Source organism: Alosa pseudoharengus, unplaced genomic scaffold, assembly GCF_046254945.1.
Source record: "Alosa pseudoharengus isolate Yale_2024_CS ecotype anadromous, Long Island Sound unplaced genomic scaffold, YU_APseudo_1.1 YU_APseudo_1.1_scf_21, whole genome shotgun sequence".
NCBI classification, from domain to species: Eukaryota; Metazoa; Chordata; class Actinopteri; order Clupeiformes; family Clupeidae; genus Alosa; species Alosa pseudoharengus.
In genome coordinates this window covers 33,621,586-33,642,200 of record NW_027468674.1, presented here as the reverse complement: position 1 = coordinate 33,642,200, position 20,615 = coordinate 33,621,586, and the positions used below count along the sequence as shown (strand labels likewise).

The following is a 20,615-nucleotide window of genomic DNA, read 5'->3' as shown; positions in this document are numbered from 1 at the left end:
AACAAACGTGGTAGCTCCGATTTCCAATCGATGTGTCAGTATACTGCAAGGTGGTTTTCCCGAGGTAAAGTCCTGTCGCGCGTGTTTGAGCTCCGAGTCGCCTCTTCTTGGAGGAATTGACCTCTCCAGAATAAGTCCCGCCTCCGTAACTTCCGTATCCATCCAACTTCCGGGCGTGGATTGTCTATGAGAAATAACATGGCGTTTCGAAATATCATACCGGTAAAACATCTGTAGGTAGCGAAGTTGAAAAAGCTGGTGGGCAGATTGGCCTACACACTTCTGCCATATAGTTTCCACTGGATTTTTTGATTGTCGGTGCCGTTTAAGTAGTATACTATAGACTATACTACTTAAACGGCACCGAAAATCAAAAAATCCAGTGGAAACTAGATGGCAGAAGTGTGTAGGTCAATCTGCCCAGCAGCTTTTTTTAATTTGTCACCTACAGAGTTTGACAGGTACGATCTTTCAAAACGCCATGTTATTTCCCATAGACAATCCACGCCCGGAAGTTGGATGGATACGGAAGTTAGGAGGCGGGATATATTCTGGAGAAGTCTATGTTTGAATCTGCAAGCACGTTCACTAATGAACATTTCTTGACGAAGCTGGCCTATCTTAGCGATATATTTGATACATCTTAGCGATACATTTGAGTTAAATGTCCAGTTACAAGGCAAAGACAAGCACCTACCTCACCTAGCAAATAAGATTACTGCATTCACCAAAAAAACTTGCGCCTCGATCGCGACAGTATTATGCCTTTGAGATTTCTGAGCAAAATCGCTGAAACGTCTGATTGGGAGCCACTCTTGTGATCACATGTATTACACAGTAGGCCTACATCACATCCCTGCAAAGTTTATTTCAAAAATATTTCCCAACTAGCAGTGCTCAGTATGACTGGATTATGGATCCATTTAATGCAGCATGTTGGTATTTCATTGAATACATTGTACAATGCTGTAAAATGGCCTATGCTTCCTAATATGTTGCTGGAAAACAGAAATATGTGTGTTATTTATTTATGTATTATTATATCTGCAGCACCAGCTGAATTTAACTCGGTTGAAGAGGATATATTTAGAACTTGTCATTATTTCAATAAATTTGACAATTTTAAGCTTGATCTACCACTTTCTTAGAGCGATGAGGGACAGGTGGGGCTGGAGAATGCCCCCTTGATAAAAGTGGGGAATGAAAGAAAAAGTTTGAGAACCACTGATCTAGTTTGTTAACTACCACAGTCACGAGTTGGGTCGCGATAGTCTGTCATTTTTAAAAAGTGGGTCCCCAGAAAAAAAGTTTGAGAAACACTGGTGTAGCTGAATAGGAAAAAATATTAATGAAATCTCAAAAAGTGTTTGTTCACAGTATTTGTAGCCTATTTATTCAATAGGATAACTTTTGGTGTGTGTGTGTGTAAAGTATAAAGTATATATACTCTTTTGATCCCATGAGGGAAGTCTCTTAATTTATCCCAATCCGTGAATTAGTGAAACACACTCAGCACACAGTGAACACACAGAGAGGTGAAGCACACACTAATCCCGACGCAGTGAGCTGCCTGCTACAGCGGCGCTCGGTGGGCAGTGAGGGGTTAGGTGCCTTGCTCAAGATAGTAATTTATGGGGTGATGTATTAATATAAACCGTATATATAGCCTTTAGTGTCACTGTCACTTTATTATTGTAACTTAAGATTGAATTTCAGTAAAGATTAATATATGATCTCTTTAACAATATGTAGGCCGGGCATGTGGCATTCTGGAAATGCATTTTTGTCATATCAGTTAGCTGAATGTAACATTAGTTAGCACAACCTCAATACACCTGTTGTGTTTAATAAACATACAGTATACTTTACTTGTAATTGTAATGACCAAGTTAGTTGAAATAGCAATTATGTGTACTGTAAGTTCACTACACTAAGTGAGCGTTTGTTTGCACAACTTGACATTACAGACAAATCTGGAATGGGAATTGCAAGGACAATAAGTTTGCATGCTTTTCAAAACTAACAGGTCAAGTAAGGTTATAAACTAATTTTACAGTGTAGCACAAACTTCAGCAATTCAAGTATAGTTTACTTGATTGTTTACTTTTCTACCTCAAAATTCAAGTATAGTTTACTTGATTGTTTACTTTTTCTACCTCAAAAAACACTCATTTTGCGCAAGTAATCTCAACAAAAGACAAAACCTGAATTCTACTTAAGTTACAAATTGTGTGTTTAATGCAATCATATTAGACATATACTGTGAAGCTTCATTGATTAAACACTACCCTTAAATTATGTATATGAATTTCTTCGAATTTCGTTGAATTTCAATTCTACTTCCTTTAATTCAAATTCGAATTGTAATTCTACATCCTGTTTTTGACCTTAATTCAAATTCAATTCAAATTCAAGAATTGAATTGGAATTTAGGAGTCATTCTCAATTCAATTCTGAATTGTGCACAAGCCTGCTGAGCACCTTACCATGCACACAGAACTACAGGCCAGTCCCGGCCCTGTCACTGCAAGCGTCTCATGCTTGATCACCCTCAAGCACACTGTGGATTTTTTTTTTTAATTTATATAGTATTTAGTTTTGTTCGTTTTTCTTATCTTCTACGGTCTCTATTGTACAGTGGAGTTTTGTTATATGTATGTATACATTTACCCTTTCTGCATGTTGTGTGTCATAGGTATACTGTCAGTATATATCTATGGTTAGGCTATGTGTGATGTCTGCTACTGAGACCTTGAATTTCCCCTTGGGGATCAATAAAGTAGGCTATCTATCTATCTATCTATCTATCTATCTATCTATCTATCTATCTATTTAGGTATTTTTCTAAACTTTGGGAACATTGGGATTCTTCGGGCCTTTTTCCCTTACTCAGGACATATTGAGGATACAAAATCAGTTAAGCTTTCTTCTGTTGCAATTTGTTCAACGTTGACTAGACCCCTATTTTGACTCAACCGTCTCTGACTCTGCTTTGCTCTGACCACATGACTTTCCGTGTTTTGGTTGCCAGGTAACGTGAACATAAACAGTCCGGAGCAAAGATCGGCAAAGATAGAGCGAGCGAAGCGGGTCCTGAGGATTTCTTGGCGAGATTCTGGAGGGGCCCTGATTGTCTGAGGAACATTTGCCATTCTTTTTTAATGTCTTGTGTAAAGGTAATGGGTAGCCTACAATTGGTTTTCTTGCGTCCATTTCAGAGCATTAAATAGTGGCACTTTATTTGTTAGACTGCTATAATTAGAGGCGGACAAGCTGACCTACCTGGCTGCTAATTAGCTGGCCTGTTAACGTAGATGGTTGAATCAGATATTTGGCAAGTTTTGATTTCTGAACCTGGGATGTCCATTGTCCACCTCTGATATAATTAGTTCACACGGTGACGTGATGTTAACGCTAGCATTGTGCGTTTTTTCTGGAAAGATGTCTGCTGGAAGGACCATTGAAGGTGCAGGTTGTTCTACGTGGTGGGGCTTTAGCCCAGCTTTAGATCTCCTAGACGTTGGTGAGGCTAACATGATTAAATATTTCTTGATGGGAATGACAGCTAACGTAGCCTACATTAAGCTATAGGCCTACATAGCATAATGACTGAATAGCAATCTCTGTTGAAAACATAAAGGTCCAGAGAGACAACAGGGAGAGGTGAATATCTTACTTGTGGGCTGCAGTGACCCTCGGCACATCCTCAAGACTATTGCTGGTATGAAAGACACAGACACACTATCGGTAAGTGATCGTAAGATGTAATACAGACTAGCACCATACAACTTATTCAATTATCCTTAATTTTGCTTTTACAGACATTTATGGTTTATCTTTTTTAAGGTGTGGGTAATTGAGAACAGTACGGAAGTTGTGGCACGACAGTTGCTTCTTCTCTTCCTTTCGTTAACCTCAACCAACGGCTTGGGGCTGCATGGTGAGTCTTATTCTGTCTAGTATGTTTACTTATTGGACAAGGCAGGTCAACAGGTTTTTTGTGGTTTCTTTATTACATCACATGATGCTACCTAAAACATTGAGTGCACGTTGGCTGGCTCTACACAGTGTTAAGAATCTGCATAAAAAACTATATTCTCTTACTGTTATTGTGTGTTTTGGTTGTGTGATTGCAGAAAAGGTGGAAGTGTTTCTAGAGGTATTTGGGAACTCAGAGATTCGTAGTCAGACTGAAGAAATCCTAAGATATGCTGCCACTCAGCTCTCGTTATCAGTATCTGACATGCTTAGTACACAAATTCATCCCTGCCTGGACACAGGGCTCCTTAAGGTGAGACACAAGCTTTTCAGCTTTCACACACAATCTCCATGTGATAATGTTCACAGAATGAGGTCTAAAGGTCACCACTACTCTGTTACCCACAAACCTGTAACAAATGTATGTTACCTCCCTTTGTCCCAGTATAAGGAAAGAGATGAGTTGGCATGGATCTTCAAGCAATGGCTGAAACCTCCATCACATAGCCCACTTATGAGTAAGGCCTGGGATGGTCGTGTGAGGCAGTATTTGGGCTCCCGATATGACTCTAAACATGGCTGTTATGACTGGGATCTCACCATGAAGCTTTATCAGAAAGGGGTTTGTACAATTTACACAATACACAGTATTACCAATCCACCAAACCTGAATGATGTGCTTAAAGATGCAACATAGTCCGGCAACCCAGAGCCTTTTGATCAAACGAAAATTCATTGCCTGGCAACTCAACGCTGTCAGCTCTAGCTGGAAATGTTTTTTTGTGTCTCTAAACTAAATGAGTTGGTAATGTAACTGTTGTATAAAAGCAATATGACACTTGTTGGTAAAGGATATCGCCACAGCTGTAATTATTAGAATTATTAGAATTACAGCCATGGCGATATCCTTTCCTGACTCCATTCCCACTCGTGTCATAATAATGATATTATTAAGGACATATGAAAAAACGTCATTTTCAAACACAATAATTTCAGATTTACCACCTAGTCCTACTTGAAGAATGAATAAATAGAAAGGGGGACAAACAGCCTATTGCATTGAGAGACCTCAGTAATATTGAGCAAGCTCACATCAATTAAATGTACAGGAGTCCACATACTTTTTGCCATAAAGTGTATTTTGCAGACTTTTTACATGCCTCAGAATGTAAAGGCTGTTTGGTCCTGTTTTGCATGCACATCAGCTTTTCATTGCCCTTTGTGACTTATGTGGCTGTTTTCTCTAATTCGTATAGTGTGGTGTCATCAGTAAGCAACAGTATGTGAAGTGGCGGGATACAGGTTTGGCTTTTGAGCTTAGAGAAGGAAATTACCAAATAGCCAATCAAAGTCTGCTCTCCAACCGCATATTCGGTCATGTAAGTAGAACTACAACTGCTAGCATTAAATCAGATGATCTATAGGCTACTATAAAGCCCGAATTCCAAAAAGTTGGGATGCTTTGTAAAATGTGAATAAAAAAAAGAATGCAATGATTTACAAATCATGTCAACCCTATATTTTTAATTGAGAATAGTTCAAAAACAACATAGCAAGGAAATATAAGCACACTTTGAATTTGATGCCAGCAACACGTCTCAAAAAAGTTGGGTCAGGGGCAACAAAAGGCTGGAAAAGTTGTGTAATGATAAAGACAATTAAAGGAGGAACATTTTACAACCTATTGGGTGAACTGGAACCATGCATGGGGATAAAAAAGCACACCAGAGAGTCTCTCAGAAGTAAAGATGTGGAGGTATTCATCATTCTGTGTTACCTGTATGGGCAAATGATGAAACAATATAAGAATAATGTTTCTTATCATGAAATTGTAAAGGATTTGAGGATTTCAGCATCTACAGAACATAGTATCATTAAAATAATATCAGAATCCAGAGAAACATATAAGGGACAGGGCTGAAAACAAAATATTAGAAGCCTGTGGTCTTTTGGACCTCAGATGGCACTGCATTAAAAGCAGACCTTTTTCTGTAAAGAAAATAATTCTGCTAACCATTCTGTATGAACACAGTAAAGTAAAGAAAACTTCTGCTAACCATTGTCTATGAACACAGTTTAATGCTCCATTCACACATGCCAGTGTGTACCATAGAATGAAGAAATTTTGTTTAGACATGATACAGAAATGCTACCATCTTATCTGAGCCTGAGCTAATTTAAAATTGACTGAGGTAAAGTGGAAAGGATCCTGTGGTAAGACGAATCAAAATTTGCAACTATTTTTGGAAATCATGGACTCCTCTGGGCTCGAGTAGAGGTACTATTCAACTATCCAACGTACATTATCCAACTTGTTTTAGTGCTCAGTTCAAAACCAGTTCAAGGTGCATTGGTGCCTATGGCATGGACATTTTGCACATCTGGCAAGGCACAATCAATTCTGAATGATATTTAAACAGTATTTCTCCATAGAGGAAGAGTCCAGGTGCTAAAATGGCCTGTCTGGAATCCAGACTTGTCTAATTGGGTGCATCATGGAATGAAAAACATGATTAAGAAGTTCCCAGACTGTTGAGCGGCTGAAATTCTGTATCGGGCAGGAATGGGACCACATTTCATTCTCAAAACTAGTAACTAGTCTCCTCAGTCCCTAAACATTTACAGAATGTTAAATGAATGAGTTAAATGAAGAAGTGAAGCAACACACAAAATTGCCCCTGTCCCAACTTTTTTGAGACATGTTTTTTTGTTTATTTTTTCCCCCAAAAACCAATGAAATTTCTCTCTTTCAACATTGAGATGTTGTCTTTGAACTAATCTCACTAATCTCAATTAAATATAGTGTTGACATGATTTGTGAATCATAGCATTATATATACAGTATACTGTATAATGTATGTATGTATATAATTTAAAGCTTCCTAGTATTTATATAATTTAAAGCTTCCAAGCTTCTACTTACATGCTTGAATATTGCATTCATGTGTGTTTTTGTTTCAGAGGAGTGGGAAGGTTGCAGTAAGAGGATACTGGGGTGACATTGTAACCAGCCCATACCTTTGTTTTGGCATTGAGACGGATGACAAGAAGCTACTCAAAAAGCACAACAACCAGCATGTTAAGGTTAGAGAAAAATTAAATTCATCGCAAATTAAATTAAATTTATTCCGAAAATTAGTAAAAAGGAGAGTGATTTTTGTATTCTTCTGTCTCTATTAGACAGCACAAGACATCTCCTTTGCAAATGTGCTGGCACTGTTCCAGGCCCTATCCAACAGGGGGAGCCCTCCGACAGCTTGTCTGCAGGCCAGTGAAAACAACAACCGAGAGGAAAGTCAGTCCCAAACATCTGAGATACAGTTAGAGTCAAATTCTTCAGCTAGTCACAGAAAAGAAGAACTTCAAAAACATTATGACCGTCCAAACGGTGGCATTTCAGAGGAATGCCAGCCTCATTCAGAGACGAAGGAGAAAGCCATGCATTATGGTAATATATTTGGTTAAAATATTACTGCTTATAAATGTATCACTTATGTAAAGTAATTTAATTAAGAGTGACTTTCCACTGGTGGAGACTGAAGAATACTGATAGTGTTTGAATAAGAATGTGCATCAGTTTGTTCAGATTAACCACTCACCTGTCAATCAAAAGTTTTAGAGACTCTAAAACATGCAGTTTGCAGCATGCAGTTTTAAACCCTTTTATCTCAAATCTCCATCTAGTTTCCATGTTTTTGATTGTTGGTGTAATGTGATATAGCATGAGTGCTCTACAATTTAGTACAACATTGTAGCTTAAAGGACAATTCCGGCGCAAAATGAACCTGGGGGTTAATAACACATTTGTACGAGTTCGACCGTTCGCTGGGATTTTTTTTCATGCTAGTCGAATGTGACCAGTTTTATTGCAAACCGCTAATTAGTGTTTAACGCTAGCCTTCGGGGCACACGTACAGTAGAAAGAAATCGCTATTTCTATACCACTAACAAGGCTCAAAATAGCACCACACTTACACAGTAGCATAATGAGGGTCTCTACATGTAAACCGAAGCATTGAGAACTTTGTAAGTGTACAGGCAGTTTATTAAAAAGAAACACATTACCGTTCACGTCTGGTTCACATACAGGCAGGCGCCTTGGGAAAACGAAACTCTGGGATGTGAAGTGAATCTCATGTGAAACGTTGTTGCTGAAAGAAAGGACTGTGCAAAAGAGAAGCACTGAACGCAACAGGAGACATAAGAGATGGCAGGCTATTTGAACGAATTTGAAGACATCGAGGATGAACCCTTATTGGACGTCGGAATATAGCCTACCAACGAAGAGCTGCGGAGCTCCGTGAAAGGGCTATGAGAGAGAGAGAGCTACCTGTAGTCAATGCTGCACACAGCCTCGCACTTCTAGAAACTGTAGGCTACCTGCGGACATTGTGAAGCTATAGCCACCGAAGAGGAGTGCCTGTGTTGCATGGAGTGGGACCTGTTGCGTCTTGACCCCCAAGAGACGCAGTGTTTTGTAGAGTCTGAAGATTCCCCCTCATTGATAAACAGGGCTGTAGTTGAAACTTTTTTCCATGTCCCGAAAAGAAATTGGAGGCGGCGATCCATACCAGAGAGACCAGATGGACATCCACTAAGTAAGTACACTATACAAGTTATGTTACATCGGAGCTTATTTCTGATAGGCCTATATTGAGCAAATTACATGCTCTACCTCCGGTACGCTCAGGCCAATCCAAACTTTTCTCATCTGTTGTTCCTCGCTGGTGGAACACACTGCCAGCTCCTACAAGGGCAGGGACATCCCTCTCCATTTTCAAAAAACTCCTGAAGACCCAGCTCTTTAGAGAACATCTCCTCTCATAGCAACACTTACAAGTCTTGCTGATCCTAGCACTCACCAGCCGTCTTAAACTGACACGTAACTGTTAAAAACAGCACTCACTGATGCACTTATTCTTACTGTACTTTAATGTTTTTTTAAATTGTCCTAATATTGTTGAGAATTGCTCTAAACTTAAACTGTTTACCATGTTGTTAGTCGCTTTGGCTAAAAATGCGTCAGCCAAATGTAATGTAATGTAATGTAATGTAATGTAATTTTAGTTCACATCGCCTGCCTGTATATGTGAACAACCAGACGTGAACGGTAATGTGTTTCTTTTTAATAAACTGCCTGTACACTTACAAAGTTCTCAATGCTTCGGTTTACATGTAGAGACCCTCATTATGCTACTGTTTAAGTGTGGTGCTATTTTGAGCCTTTTTAGTGGTATAGAAATAGCGATTTCTTTCTACTGTACGTGTGCCCCGAAGGCTAGCGTTAAAAGCTAATTAGCGGTTTGCAATAAAACTGGTCACATTCGACTAGCATGAAAATAAATCCCAGCGAACGGTCGAACTCGTACAAATGTGTTATTAACCCCCAGGTTCATTTTGCGCCGGAATTGTCCTTTAAAGAACAGTGTGAGAGTATTTTTTTAGTTTTTTCATGTGTGCTGTACAATTTAGCACAATTATTTTTGTGATACAGGTATGCTAGTGTGTCATAGATTTAATATGTGCAGCCTATTTAACCAAGATGTGGACCCAAGACACACAGCTTATTTTTTGAACCAAGACGTAGACTTAAAACAAACAAGCTGCTTCAGATGCATTTTGTCATCCGTTGTTCCCCTACTTATTATGACCGCCGCTAGCGAAGCGGTCATATAATGATTGTCAAAGTTTTTTTTTTTTTTTTTTTCCCCGTCATCTACTTCCTGAATTTTTGGTCAACGATACCCGAACTACACCAAATTTTATGTGTATGATTGACCTGGCATTCTCTGGGGGTATGCCAGGTTTCGTAGAATTTCATCCATGGGAGGGTCTAAAAAAATTAGGTTATGTGTACATTTAGTGACTGTACACTCATTGGCCTGTAGATGGCGGTGCACACACACACACAGGCACGCACATACTATCGGTATTAGAATGGTCGATACATAATTACAAATTCAGTAGGATTAAAAGAAACCCAAATATTCATCATCATCATCATGGCTGCATTTCCAGTATTGGTGATACGTAGTCGTTTGTCCACTAGATGGCGCATCGTTGCAGTGAGGCGTAATTTTGTTGGAAGTTAAAAGTGGGTTGGAAAAACAATGGACGCTTTCTACAAGGACTGTAGTTTACCGCAGAGAACGTCTAATAAGGATAGGACGATTTTCACATGAAATGTAATTCCCATTTCTTCTTGAAGCCGAAATAAATCTGAGAATGTTTATCGGACATGCTTGGTTTTTACTGCAGGTACGTTAATCTTATAATATCAATAAGGACCTAGGCACATAATGTTACCGTTAGCGTTGGTTGAGTGATGGAGGCCAATTTGATTGCATTTGTAGAAAACTATAAATGCGGTTATACCAAGCAAATTGATAGCAGCACTGTAATTGTATCTTTCGACTCTCATCTCATTCTGGCCTACTAACAAGCTAAGTAAGTTAGCCACAACGTTCCCTAACGCGATGGTTTTCTAATGGAAAATATACCTGAAAGATAACCTGTCTATGATGGAAACACCGGGCTGGGACATTTCTGCTTGCTAAATTGTTTTTTTTTTGTATATTTATAGGTATATTTGGTCACAGTCCTTGGTGGCCCTGCCAGTGCTTTGTAAAGTGTTGCATTAAGACCACAAAAAGTCTCAGAAAGCATCTGAGCTAACGTTCATTCCCAAACATCCACTAGGCTACTTCAATACTCTATTTTCAAAATTAACGCACCCGTGATGATCTACATCTAAACCAAATATTTTAGAGCGCACTTCGAGAGATGTATCTAAGGCAGGGCTGTACACATAATGGTAATATTATTTGTTGCATGTGCTACAAAAATCATTCTGTGCAATGGAAGATTTAACAATGTTACACCGGTCTGATACAGTTTTGACAGAAGAATACAAAAATCACTCTCCTTTTTACTAATTTTCGGAATAAATTTCATTTAATTTGCGATTAATTTAATTTTTCTCTAACCTTAACATGCTGGTTGTTGTGCTTTTTGAGTAGCTTCTTGTCATCCGTCTCAATGTCAAAACAAAGGTATGGGCTGGTTACAATGTCACCCCAGTATCCTCTTACTGCAACCTTCCCACTCCTCTGAAACAAAAACACACATGAATGCAATATTAAAGCATGCTTTGCTTAGCTGTGCTTGTGGAACGTTGGTAAACCTCACTCCCCGACGCCTCAAGAGTGCTGCTGGCATGCGAGCCAGTAGCCTGGGCTATTGGCTCAATTGTTAGCACGCTCTCCTCCCGATCCGAGGTGCTGCTGTTTGCGGGTTCGAGTCCGGGCGTGTGCAGGGCTGAATCTCGCAGGTTCAACACAACGCAGTGACATACGTGAAACTGAGACGCCTGTTTATTTGTTTTAAGTGCGTGCAGGGTGTGAGAGGGGAATCAATGTGCTTTGATTCCAGCTTGGTAGTTGTAGTCTGTAAGATTAAAAAGCATGTGTGTGTGAAGTATCCAAACAATGACACCTTCATTATGGCTTTCATTATGGCTGCTTTAGCAACACACCTTAAGCTACTGTGTAGTGGGTCCCATTTAGAAGTGGCTACTTCATTCGCGCTTTCCGTGATTTATGGAGCTGCGTGAATTTTATTACAACTTTTCGCCACGATATGGCAGCTTAAGTCCGCTTGATACTGTAAGGCGTAAGCCATTGGTTTCCAAAGGAGATTTTATTTGTGTCGCCAGCATAGCCTATTGACAATTTATGTTGTAAATAGGCCTACCTTATACCTGTAGCTTAGGGAAGCTAACAGCTTTCTATTAGGATCTAGTTTGTTAGTTACAGTTTTGTTATAACTCCCTGATGCATTTTTGCATTTAGAATAGCCAGAGCGTGGATATCTCAATCGGAAAATTAAACAATATCGGGCGCCTATGGACTAGGCTGGGTGAACCCAGCCTGATCTGCCGGCGATTTATTTTTTGATTTCTTAAAAGATTGAGCTTGGTCTGGTGAAAGCCAGACTAGCCATGGACCTCAGTTACACAATGCAAGGGAACATGAATCAGCCTATATTTGCACGAACAATAACGGACAACAGCTCTTCAACTTGACCCGTTAAAATGTGTATGAACAGTCTAGCGACACATTTCATGAAGGCCCATTTGGACATGTCAGTTATTTGCACCACTGGTTAGATGTAAAACTGCATTTCGTTTCAGACTACTGGTACTTAATTTGTGCATTGACAATAAAGTATCACATGAACTAAAGATGACTAAAATCTTATGTAGAAGAAGAAACATTCACAAAAAATCCATCCATCCAAAAATGACCTTTGTTTTTGATAGCTGTTGAAAACGGCATGGAACTGACAGAGAAGTTTTTGTTTATTAAATAAAAATATTAAATAAAAAATATAACATTATGCTGATACCTTCTGCTTTACCCAAATACAATGTAGCCTACACGTGTAAGTGACCTTTAATCAGTCCAGTTGTAATGGATGAACTGTGATGAACTGCCCTACTTGTGATTGTTTAGAGATTTTAAAGGTTTTATAACAATGCTACAACTTCTTTGGCTATTCTACAATCTATTCACCTTTGCAGCGCCAGTAGGCTACTTTCTGTGCAGCCGCACACACACACACAGGCATGCCAAACAAGCATACACAAAAGTTTCAAGAGTGGGGGATGGAGTAAAAGCTGGAGACAAATTGATTAGTGTGATTTATTTTCGCGGAACGGATGTACAGGACTGAGCGGCGGTCATATTTTGTACCGCTATGCGGTACATCTAGTTATCACCTTAGTTGTGTTATGTTATGATATGATAAAACACCGATTTTTAGAGATAGAGAGAGATTGTGTGGGATATATGTAGGTATATCGGGAAATGACTGCAGGCCAGATTTAAAACTGTGTAGTCACTTGGGCCCTCTCACAGAATTGGACATATAGGATCACTATGACATTCCTTGGATGCATGTCAAATTTCATGAAATTCCATCCACAGGGGCACTACAACATAGGGATTCTATATCTCAAAAATAGCTTAAGCTTTGATTTTGAAATTTGGTATGTTTACACTTGGCTTCATTTTGTCACATCTTCGTAATTTACATTTGGCTCACTCAACAAAATGGCTGCTAGTGCTGAACAGAAATTCAGCTACCAAAATAAGGGTTGGTGCTAGATTGGATCAGCCGTAGCCTGGGTGCCAGCCAAACTTAGCCCCGCCCACAACATTTGAGGTCGGGAAGTTCGGTCTGGCATTGCTCCGTTGTGGAGCAACTATGCTCGAACCAGGGGGTCAGGATTTGAAGGGTTAGCCTCAGCCACTTAGCATGGCATTTGGCCGCCGACATTTTTGAAAACATGGCGTTACATGGTTGCAACTTCCGGCACCAGTCTTTACATGCTGATTGGTAGATGACAGCTCATGCACGAGTTTAGTGTTGGGCACAAGCGTCCTTGTGCGTCTATGTTGGTTTGCATTTCTAGAAGACGACAAATAAAACAACTAACTACATGGATTAAGCTACTGATACTTGACTAATGCCTACATGGTTAGGCTGTATTATACCAGACTTTGTGGTAAATAAAAGAAAAAGTAAATGTTGTCATACTAGGATATTATTTGCCTTATGTGTGGATTAACAAGGTAACTGACTATGACCATACATTTTAGCAGATGCATAGCAATGACCTATATCCAATTATTAGCCTACTCGTTGCGTTGTGTATGAAACGAACACGACTGTAGTCCCTACCTGTAGTCGATGACAACGCAACGTTTCAAACTTTTTTGGCTGAAGTAGCCTAGCATGGGCCATTGAAATGAATGGGGGCAGGACTTGCATTGTGACATGTTGTTCCCTTGTTCGTTTGAAATCTCTGATTGACCACCTGTTCGAGGGATTTGCGACAGCCTTTCCCAGCTGTTTATAACATGTTTGTAGCATATCGGTGTTCAACAGAATTATTTTTTAAAACGGAGGGGAAATATCAGTTTTTCCCAATAGCCTACCCTGCTAAGTATCTCGATTTCGCTAACGGGTGTTTTAGGAGATATTGACGGAAAAATAACTTTTACAAAAGACCAGAAAACAATGTTAAGGTATTTGTGGAGAAGAAGGATGGTTTGTGTGCTATTTTGTTGCTCTGATTGGTTAGATCTATGCAATTGAGTGCAGAGGCATTCCCCCCCTGTACCGGTTGAAACACGCCCCATAATTATGTCCCAATGGAGCAGTATCAGACTCATATTCTGACTAGAATTTGAGTGTGACAACGTCAGGCTAGATCAGCCGGGTGCTCCTGGTGACACTCAAGCTGTAGTACCTCAGTACAGTTAAAATCCTGTGTTTGTACAGGCAGTCACATTCCTCTGTTTCCCTCAGTAGCTTCCTGTAAAATCCAAACACTGGATTTATACTGTTTCTTCACAATTACTGAGTTAAACATGCCCAGTGGTGTCTTGTAAGGATCCTATTCATGTTGCACAGCACTTCTGATTCTGTTAACCCTTAGAACCCGATTGACGCAAAGTGTGTCAAAAAACACACCCTTTCTTCTCTGTTACATTGCTCCGGAACGGTTCATCGCAGCGAGATGAAACCTTTATTGCACGACAGAGCAGAAGTGGGGCTTTCCAACGAGACTACACACTTGTCTGTACGATCAAGTATGAAAATTAAAAAAAATCATGAAATTAAATCAAATTGCATCATATTTACAGTCTATACTTCTCTGCGTTCACCTGCACACACATTACTCTAGTTTGAATTACTCGCGAACCCGTGATCGTATCGATATGGCAAGCATATCAGATGAAAGAGGGGGCACAGGGCTATCCATTGGTACCATGTTTATTGATCCTTCTGGCTTATAAAACCAGACGAAGTGACTGCAAAATAATAACGTCATGTACACAAACCAACGCTGCACACTCATTACTCTCGTTTGGATTACTCGCGGACCCGTGATCGCATAGATATGCCACGAAGTGACAGCAAAATAATAACTTCATATAGCTGGACTTACCCCACGTTTGTGTCTGTTCTTGTGGCAAAGCATGTTTATAATCCAATGCTATCATGTGTTTCTCTATGGCAAAGCATGTTCATATTCCGGTTTTGAGATCCTAGCAAATTCCTGCATGGCATCCAATTCAAGGCTCACATTGCATCCCAATTTGTTCAACAAATAAACACCTTTTTTGCCTTTACTTTGTTCATGGCAATGCAGTAAAGAGTTGAGAATTATTATGACTGCATACGCACAGGCACGCAGGGTAACACGCAACCTCGGGTCAAGTCAGGTCAGATCAGTTCGTGTCACAGAAAGGTCATTTTTCATCACTAAATAAAAAATGGCATTTATTTCCGTAAATCACACAGCAAATATTTCTGTAAATTGCTCAGCCCCAGAGTATCCCTCCAACATGGCAATTATATTGCCCGATTCAGGACAGTCTGCCCTACACACACATGAAATGCATGTAGAGCTGTGAGCTTGCTGTGGTGAGATACAGGTCGAAATATAAGAATTTTTATAATACACTTTTTATATTTTAATTCTTTAAAAATCTAAATAAAATTAATGCTAGTATTAATACATGAAATGATGGCAGATCTGAATAGCCTAAACTCTCCTGAAAAAAACAATATATAATATATGTGTGTTGCACTTACAATGACCAGAATAAATCCTTATGAATAAAGGTAGTGAAAATGCCCTAAAAACAGCTTAGGGTTCTAAGGGTTAAGAAGCACAAACACAGTGTAAATTCTGCCTACATAGCATAGCTTTGTAGCCGGCCAATAGGAGGATAACCGATTGATTTTCACCAATTGTAAACACTTGAGGCCTTACAGAGAGTCCCTCTATTTCTATTTCTGTTTAGTTAAAATTATGCGAATTCTGCTCTTTTTTCAACATCACATTTATAATGTTAGTGTCCTAATGTATTTCAGTTTTCTACTTAAAACAAACTGTCTAACTGCTGTCTTACAGAGCTCATGACTGTGAATGGTGTGAGGGTTTTCTTCCTCCCTCTTGACTCTCTATCAAAACTCCCTGAGAAGCAAAGATATTCCCAGTTCTTTAATACCATCTATTGTTCAGCTAGGTAACATACATACAGACGTACGTTACACACGTCCACAGACACAAATGTATGTGCAATATTATGATGTGTAAAATATTTAGCATGTTCTTTAAGTCTGTTATAACAGATCTAATTCAGCGCATGTAAACTCTTTCTCTCCCCCTCAGCATGGTCCATACCTTAAAACCATCTCTGAAATTAATAAGCGCATCTGAAGCCATTCTCATAGTGGAGCTGGGCAAGTGAGTCTCTTTATGTTCAACCTAGGAATTTCCTATATTCTAAACCAGATTAAGACAGATTTATGTTAGTTGTCTCCTTCTGTCTAATTGTATGTGTCTATTTCAGGTACCTGCTGGACCTGTCCAAAGAGCAAGAGGCTGGTTTTACGCAGAAAATAAAAGAAATCACTCTAACGGCAGGTTTCAGTCCTACACTGGAGAGCACCAGTGATGTGCATGCTGTGTTCACACTGCAGCAAAAATGATAACATCAAGGTGATGTATTCAACATATTGAGGATGGAGGACATATGGATATATTAATTATATTGTGTGTTGCCTCTGTTTCTGGAGTGATATGCAGTGTCATAAGTGATGCTGTAGCATCATGTGGTTGTAGCTTTCTTTTTAACTTTATGATTAAAATCTTTCTGTAGTGAAGATAAAATGTAATTTTGGCTATAGGTGTTTTTTGCTTTGGTTATGTAACGATAAATAGTGAGATATGTTTACAAGAAAGAAAAGAAGTAAGAAAGAAGTCATTCATCTTGGAAGTCAGTCTTGCAGACAAAGAATAGAATTCAAGGTCACAGTAGCATACAGACAACATACACACACACAATCACTAACAGCAGAAAAAGTAATTAAAAGTATATAATATAAAAAACACAACTAAGCAATGAGGACTGTAGAAGATAAAGAATATACTAAATATACTAAAATACAAATTATACTAAATCAAAACTTAATCTAAATCAATTCTAAAAAACAGTATCCACATAGTGGGTGATTAATCAATCAGGTGCACTTGCAATGACTGAAGCAGGGACTGAGCCTGTGGTCCTCTGTGCATAAGGTAAGGTAAGGTGCTCTTTGTGAATGAGTGTCATGGTGATGGTGCAAATGAGTAAGTCAAACAGTGCAACAGTGCAAGAATAAAGTCTATATATATATATATATATATATATATATAAATAACTATATTAAGAAGGTATAAGTGTGGTCACAGTTCGGCTGTGGCATGGAGGGAGGGGTTGTGCATTATGTGCTAATAAAGCACGCAAACAGTGTGTAACAGAATGTATGTTGAAAAAGACATTAAACAAACAGTATAAATGCAAGTGACGATTATGGACACTCTAAGCACCTCTGGTTTTGCAGTCTTTGTCATCAATTTGTTCACATTTGATGTGTGTGCCAAATACACTCACATCTGATGTGTGCACAAAATGAGCTTTTTAGGAGGCACTATTCTGGGCTCCAGGGTGCAACCAAAAATCTGGCCTAAAATGACCTAAAATATTTCCTGTCTAACTCTGTGTGCATACGGAACATTATTTTTTCCCACATTCTACAATAGTGGAGGCAAACATGAAGCACTAGCACCAGGGCCATAGGAAATAAAAACAAAGGAGATCTTGCCTTTGAGCTCATTTTAACATCAATATGAGATTCTTAATTTGAGCTCGTCTCAGCTCAAGTCCAGTTTTAAAGGAGTAGTTCAGTATTTTTTAACCGAGGGTCTATTTCTGGATGTCTAAATTTTCTGTGTTGTTTTCAGTTAGAGCAGAATGCATTCACATGCAATGCAACAAAATATCCATATACCGTAAATGAGGCTTGGGGACAGTGTCTCTACCTCAAAGTAAATAAAGCCATTGACTGGTCAAACTATCGTTACAAGTTTATACTACTAGTGGGGTACGAATTGTCATGAAATAATGGTCCCGTAGGATTTTTTTGCTAAAATTGATTTTTTTGTTTTATCTGCTTTATTTGGGGTCCTACTGTTGAAAAATGATGGGGTGCAAATTTTCTGACCCCGTTTTGCCCCTCCTCTGGGGGGCGCTTTCTCACCTTGGCCAGGATAATGACTGCACACATATATCTACTAATAATGATCACATTTTCACAATCTTGGTGTCAATTCAGGGGTTATTGAGGATGCTGAGACCATTTATGACAGTTTCATTGTGATCAGAAGTTGTCTCATTTTTTGGTAGTGGTCTAGGCTTTTCTAGGGTATTTTATCATATTTTTTGGTCAAATTAATTATATACACTCTAAGTTATGTGCACTGAAGAAGTTAATACACAGTATAAACTTGAAGAGTAATTTAGATAATCATAATAATAATAATAGTAATAATAATAACTTTGTTAGATATAGCGCCTTTAGAAAGAGTTAGAGACTAAAGGCATCAGTGAGCAGATATGTGTTTAGATACTTTTTTTTGTTGTTTTTTTGTGTGCGTTTTTAAAAAATCTGGTGAACAATCTGATATTTTCCTTTACAATAGCTAATAAAGCAATCAATCATTTAACATCTTTGAAATAAAACTAATACAAAATGTACTGTAGCTCTACTGCAATGGCAGTGTACATTAACTAAGTACTGAACTAATTGATGAACTAATTGATAAATGAACTAATTATTAATGTACATGAATACTAATAAACATGAACAGGAAATAAAACACTTTAGAAATACACTTCTACATAAATCAATCATTCATCAGCATCATCCTCATTTGTAGTATGCTTAGTCGCATTTTCACAGTCACCAGCAAAGCATTTGCAAAGAGGAGTACAGGGAATTCGATGTCTGTGACAAGTGCACCTGAGTGTTTTGCACTGGGTTTTGCACACACATTTTGTCTACTCTAACTCTATCAAAGCTGTAGGGGCAGGGAGTGTAAGACATGTCACAGGAACATAAACTCCTTCTTGGAAAGTCCAACCATTTTCTTCAATCTGAGGAAGAACTGGACAGTTTGAAATGTAGGATTTATCACGCATGGCAATGTAATTGGCACAAAGGATATGAGGCAACAAGGCAGCTCGTGTCGGAGGTAACATTTCTCCCTCCAAGTTCCTGGTCCGAAATAGCTCCCACCTCAGTTTTGGTAGGGTTGTGTGACCAGTTGACCTATAGACACTGCAGACACTGCTCTAGACCTCTGACTTGTTGGGGAAGTTCACCATTGATGAGATTAGATGGCAGTGGACCTTCACCAAGCTTCTTAAAGCAACTGATGACAGGATCATCACCATCAAGTTTCATGTAGGCATCAACCCAGGTCTTTTTGCTGACGCCCACAAATTTACCTCCCCAGTCAGCACCAGAGAAATTGTGGAGAGCGATAAGGCCTTGACATTTTTGATGTCCTATAATCTGCACTCTTTCTACCACATCGATTTCTCTATATTTTGTAAGAAACAGTAAGAAACAGTAAGAAACTTGAGATGAGTGTGAGGTCCAAGGTGCTTACCAGCAACAAGATCAAGCAGAAGGACCAAACTCTAACTTCACTCCAGCCAGTCTCAGCTGAACACACCAATCGAGACTTTCATATAACGCACACTCTTCAGTTTACTGTTTGATAGTGAAACATTTCTGGGGTATTTATGTGTCATACTGCTTGTCACACTGAAGTTGTTTACAAAAAAAGATCATATTTTCTCATTTCATCCAATATTGATTTTCATCGATTTTTATATACCGATTTTTAGCTGGCATCCATTACAAATGGCATCATTTGATAATTTTGTCTTCTTGTATCTTCTGTCTGTATCTTAGCAATGTGATTCTCAGCTTTGTGTCATTAGACAGAATTAAAACACATATATCTTGTGTTGAAATAGTTATCTTTGACAAAAATTGGCAAGCAGCAATGAGGGGGCCAAATAAAGTTGTGACTGCTGATGATTTAGTTTCTCTTTAAGGAAAATCCAAAATGGCCAATTGTTTATAATAAGTGGGGAACATTTGCAATGATCATCAATATGAGTATGAAGAGTATGACTAGCCATTGGAATTTCTTTGCTAACCCTACGTCATCATGATATACTGTAACCCCTAAATGCAGGTTCGCTAATTATAGCGCCCCCAGTGGCCGAATTACACCAAATTTGTTGTGTACCCTTGGGAGGGGGTCAGTTGTCATGTGACCAAGTTTCGTTAACATACATCAAAGTGTTCCCAAGATATGAGCTCACTTACTGTTTGGCGACTTTGCCCCATTGGATTTGCCTTTATTACTGCAAATAATGAGTCATAACAACTTCTAATCACAATGAAACTGTCATAAATGGACTCAGCATCCTCAATAACCCCTAAATTGACACCAAGATTGTGAAAATGTGATCATTATTAGTAGATGTCGTGTGTGGTCAGTATCCTGGCCAAGGTGAGAAAGCGCCCCCCAGAGGGGGGGCAAAACGGGGTCAGAAAATTTGCACCCCGTCATTTTTCAACAGTAGGACCCCAAATAAAGCAAATAAAACAAAAAAATCAATTTTAGCAAAAAAATCCTACGGAAATACAATTTGTAC

General features: G+C 38.9%; 1 protein-coding gene across 1 annotated transcript; it reads left to right on the top strand.

The window, feature by feature from the left end:
- The first annotated feature begins 3,441 nt into the window (after window positions 1–3,441).
- dnaaf3l (dynein axonemal assembly factor 3 like) lies at window positions 3,442–16,548 on the top strand. The gene is made up of 11 exons (XM_076298835.1): window positions 3,442–3,523; window positions 3,641–3,747; window positions 3,847–3,940; window positions 4,137–4,291; window positions 4,424–4,600; window positions 5,235–5,357; window positions 6,940–7,062; window positions 7,159–7,426; window positions 15,968–16,082; window positions 16,229–16,303; window positions 16,410–16,548. The coding sequence occupies exons 1-11, from the start codon at window positions 3,442–3,444 to the stop codon at window positions 16,546–16,548; spliced, it is 1,458 nt and encodes a 485-aa protein (XP_076154950.1).
- Window positions 16,549–20,615: the final 4,067 nt, after the last annotated feature.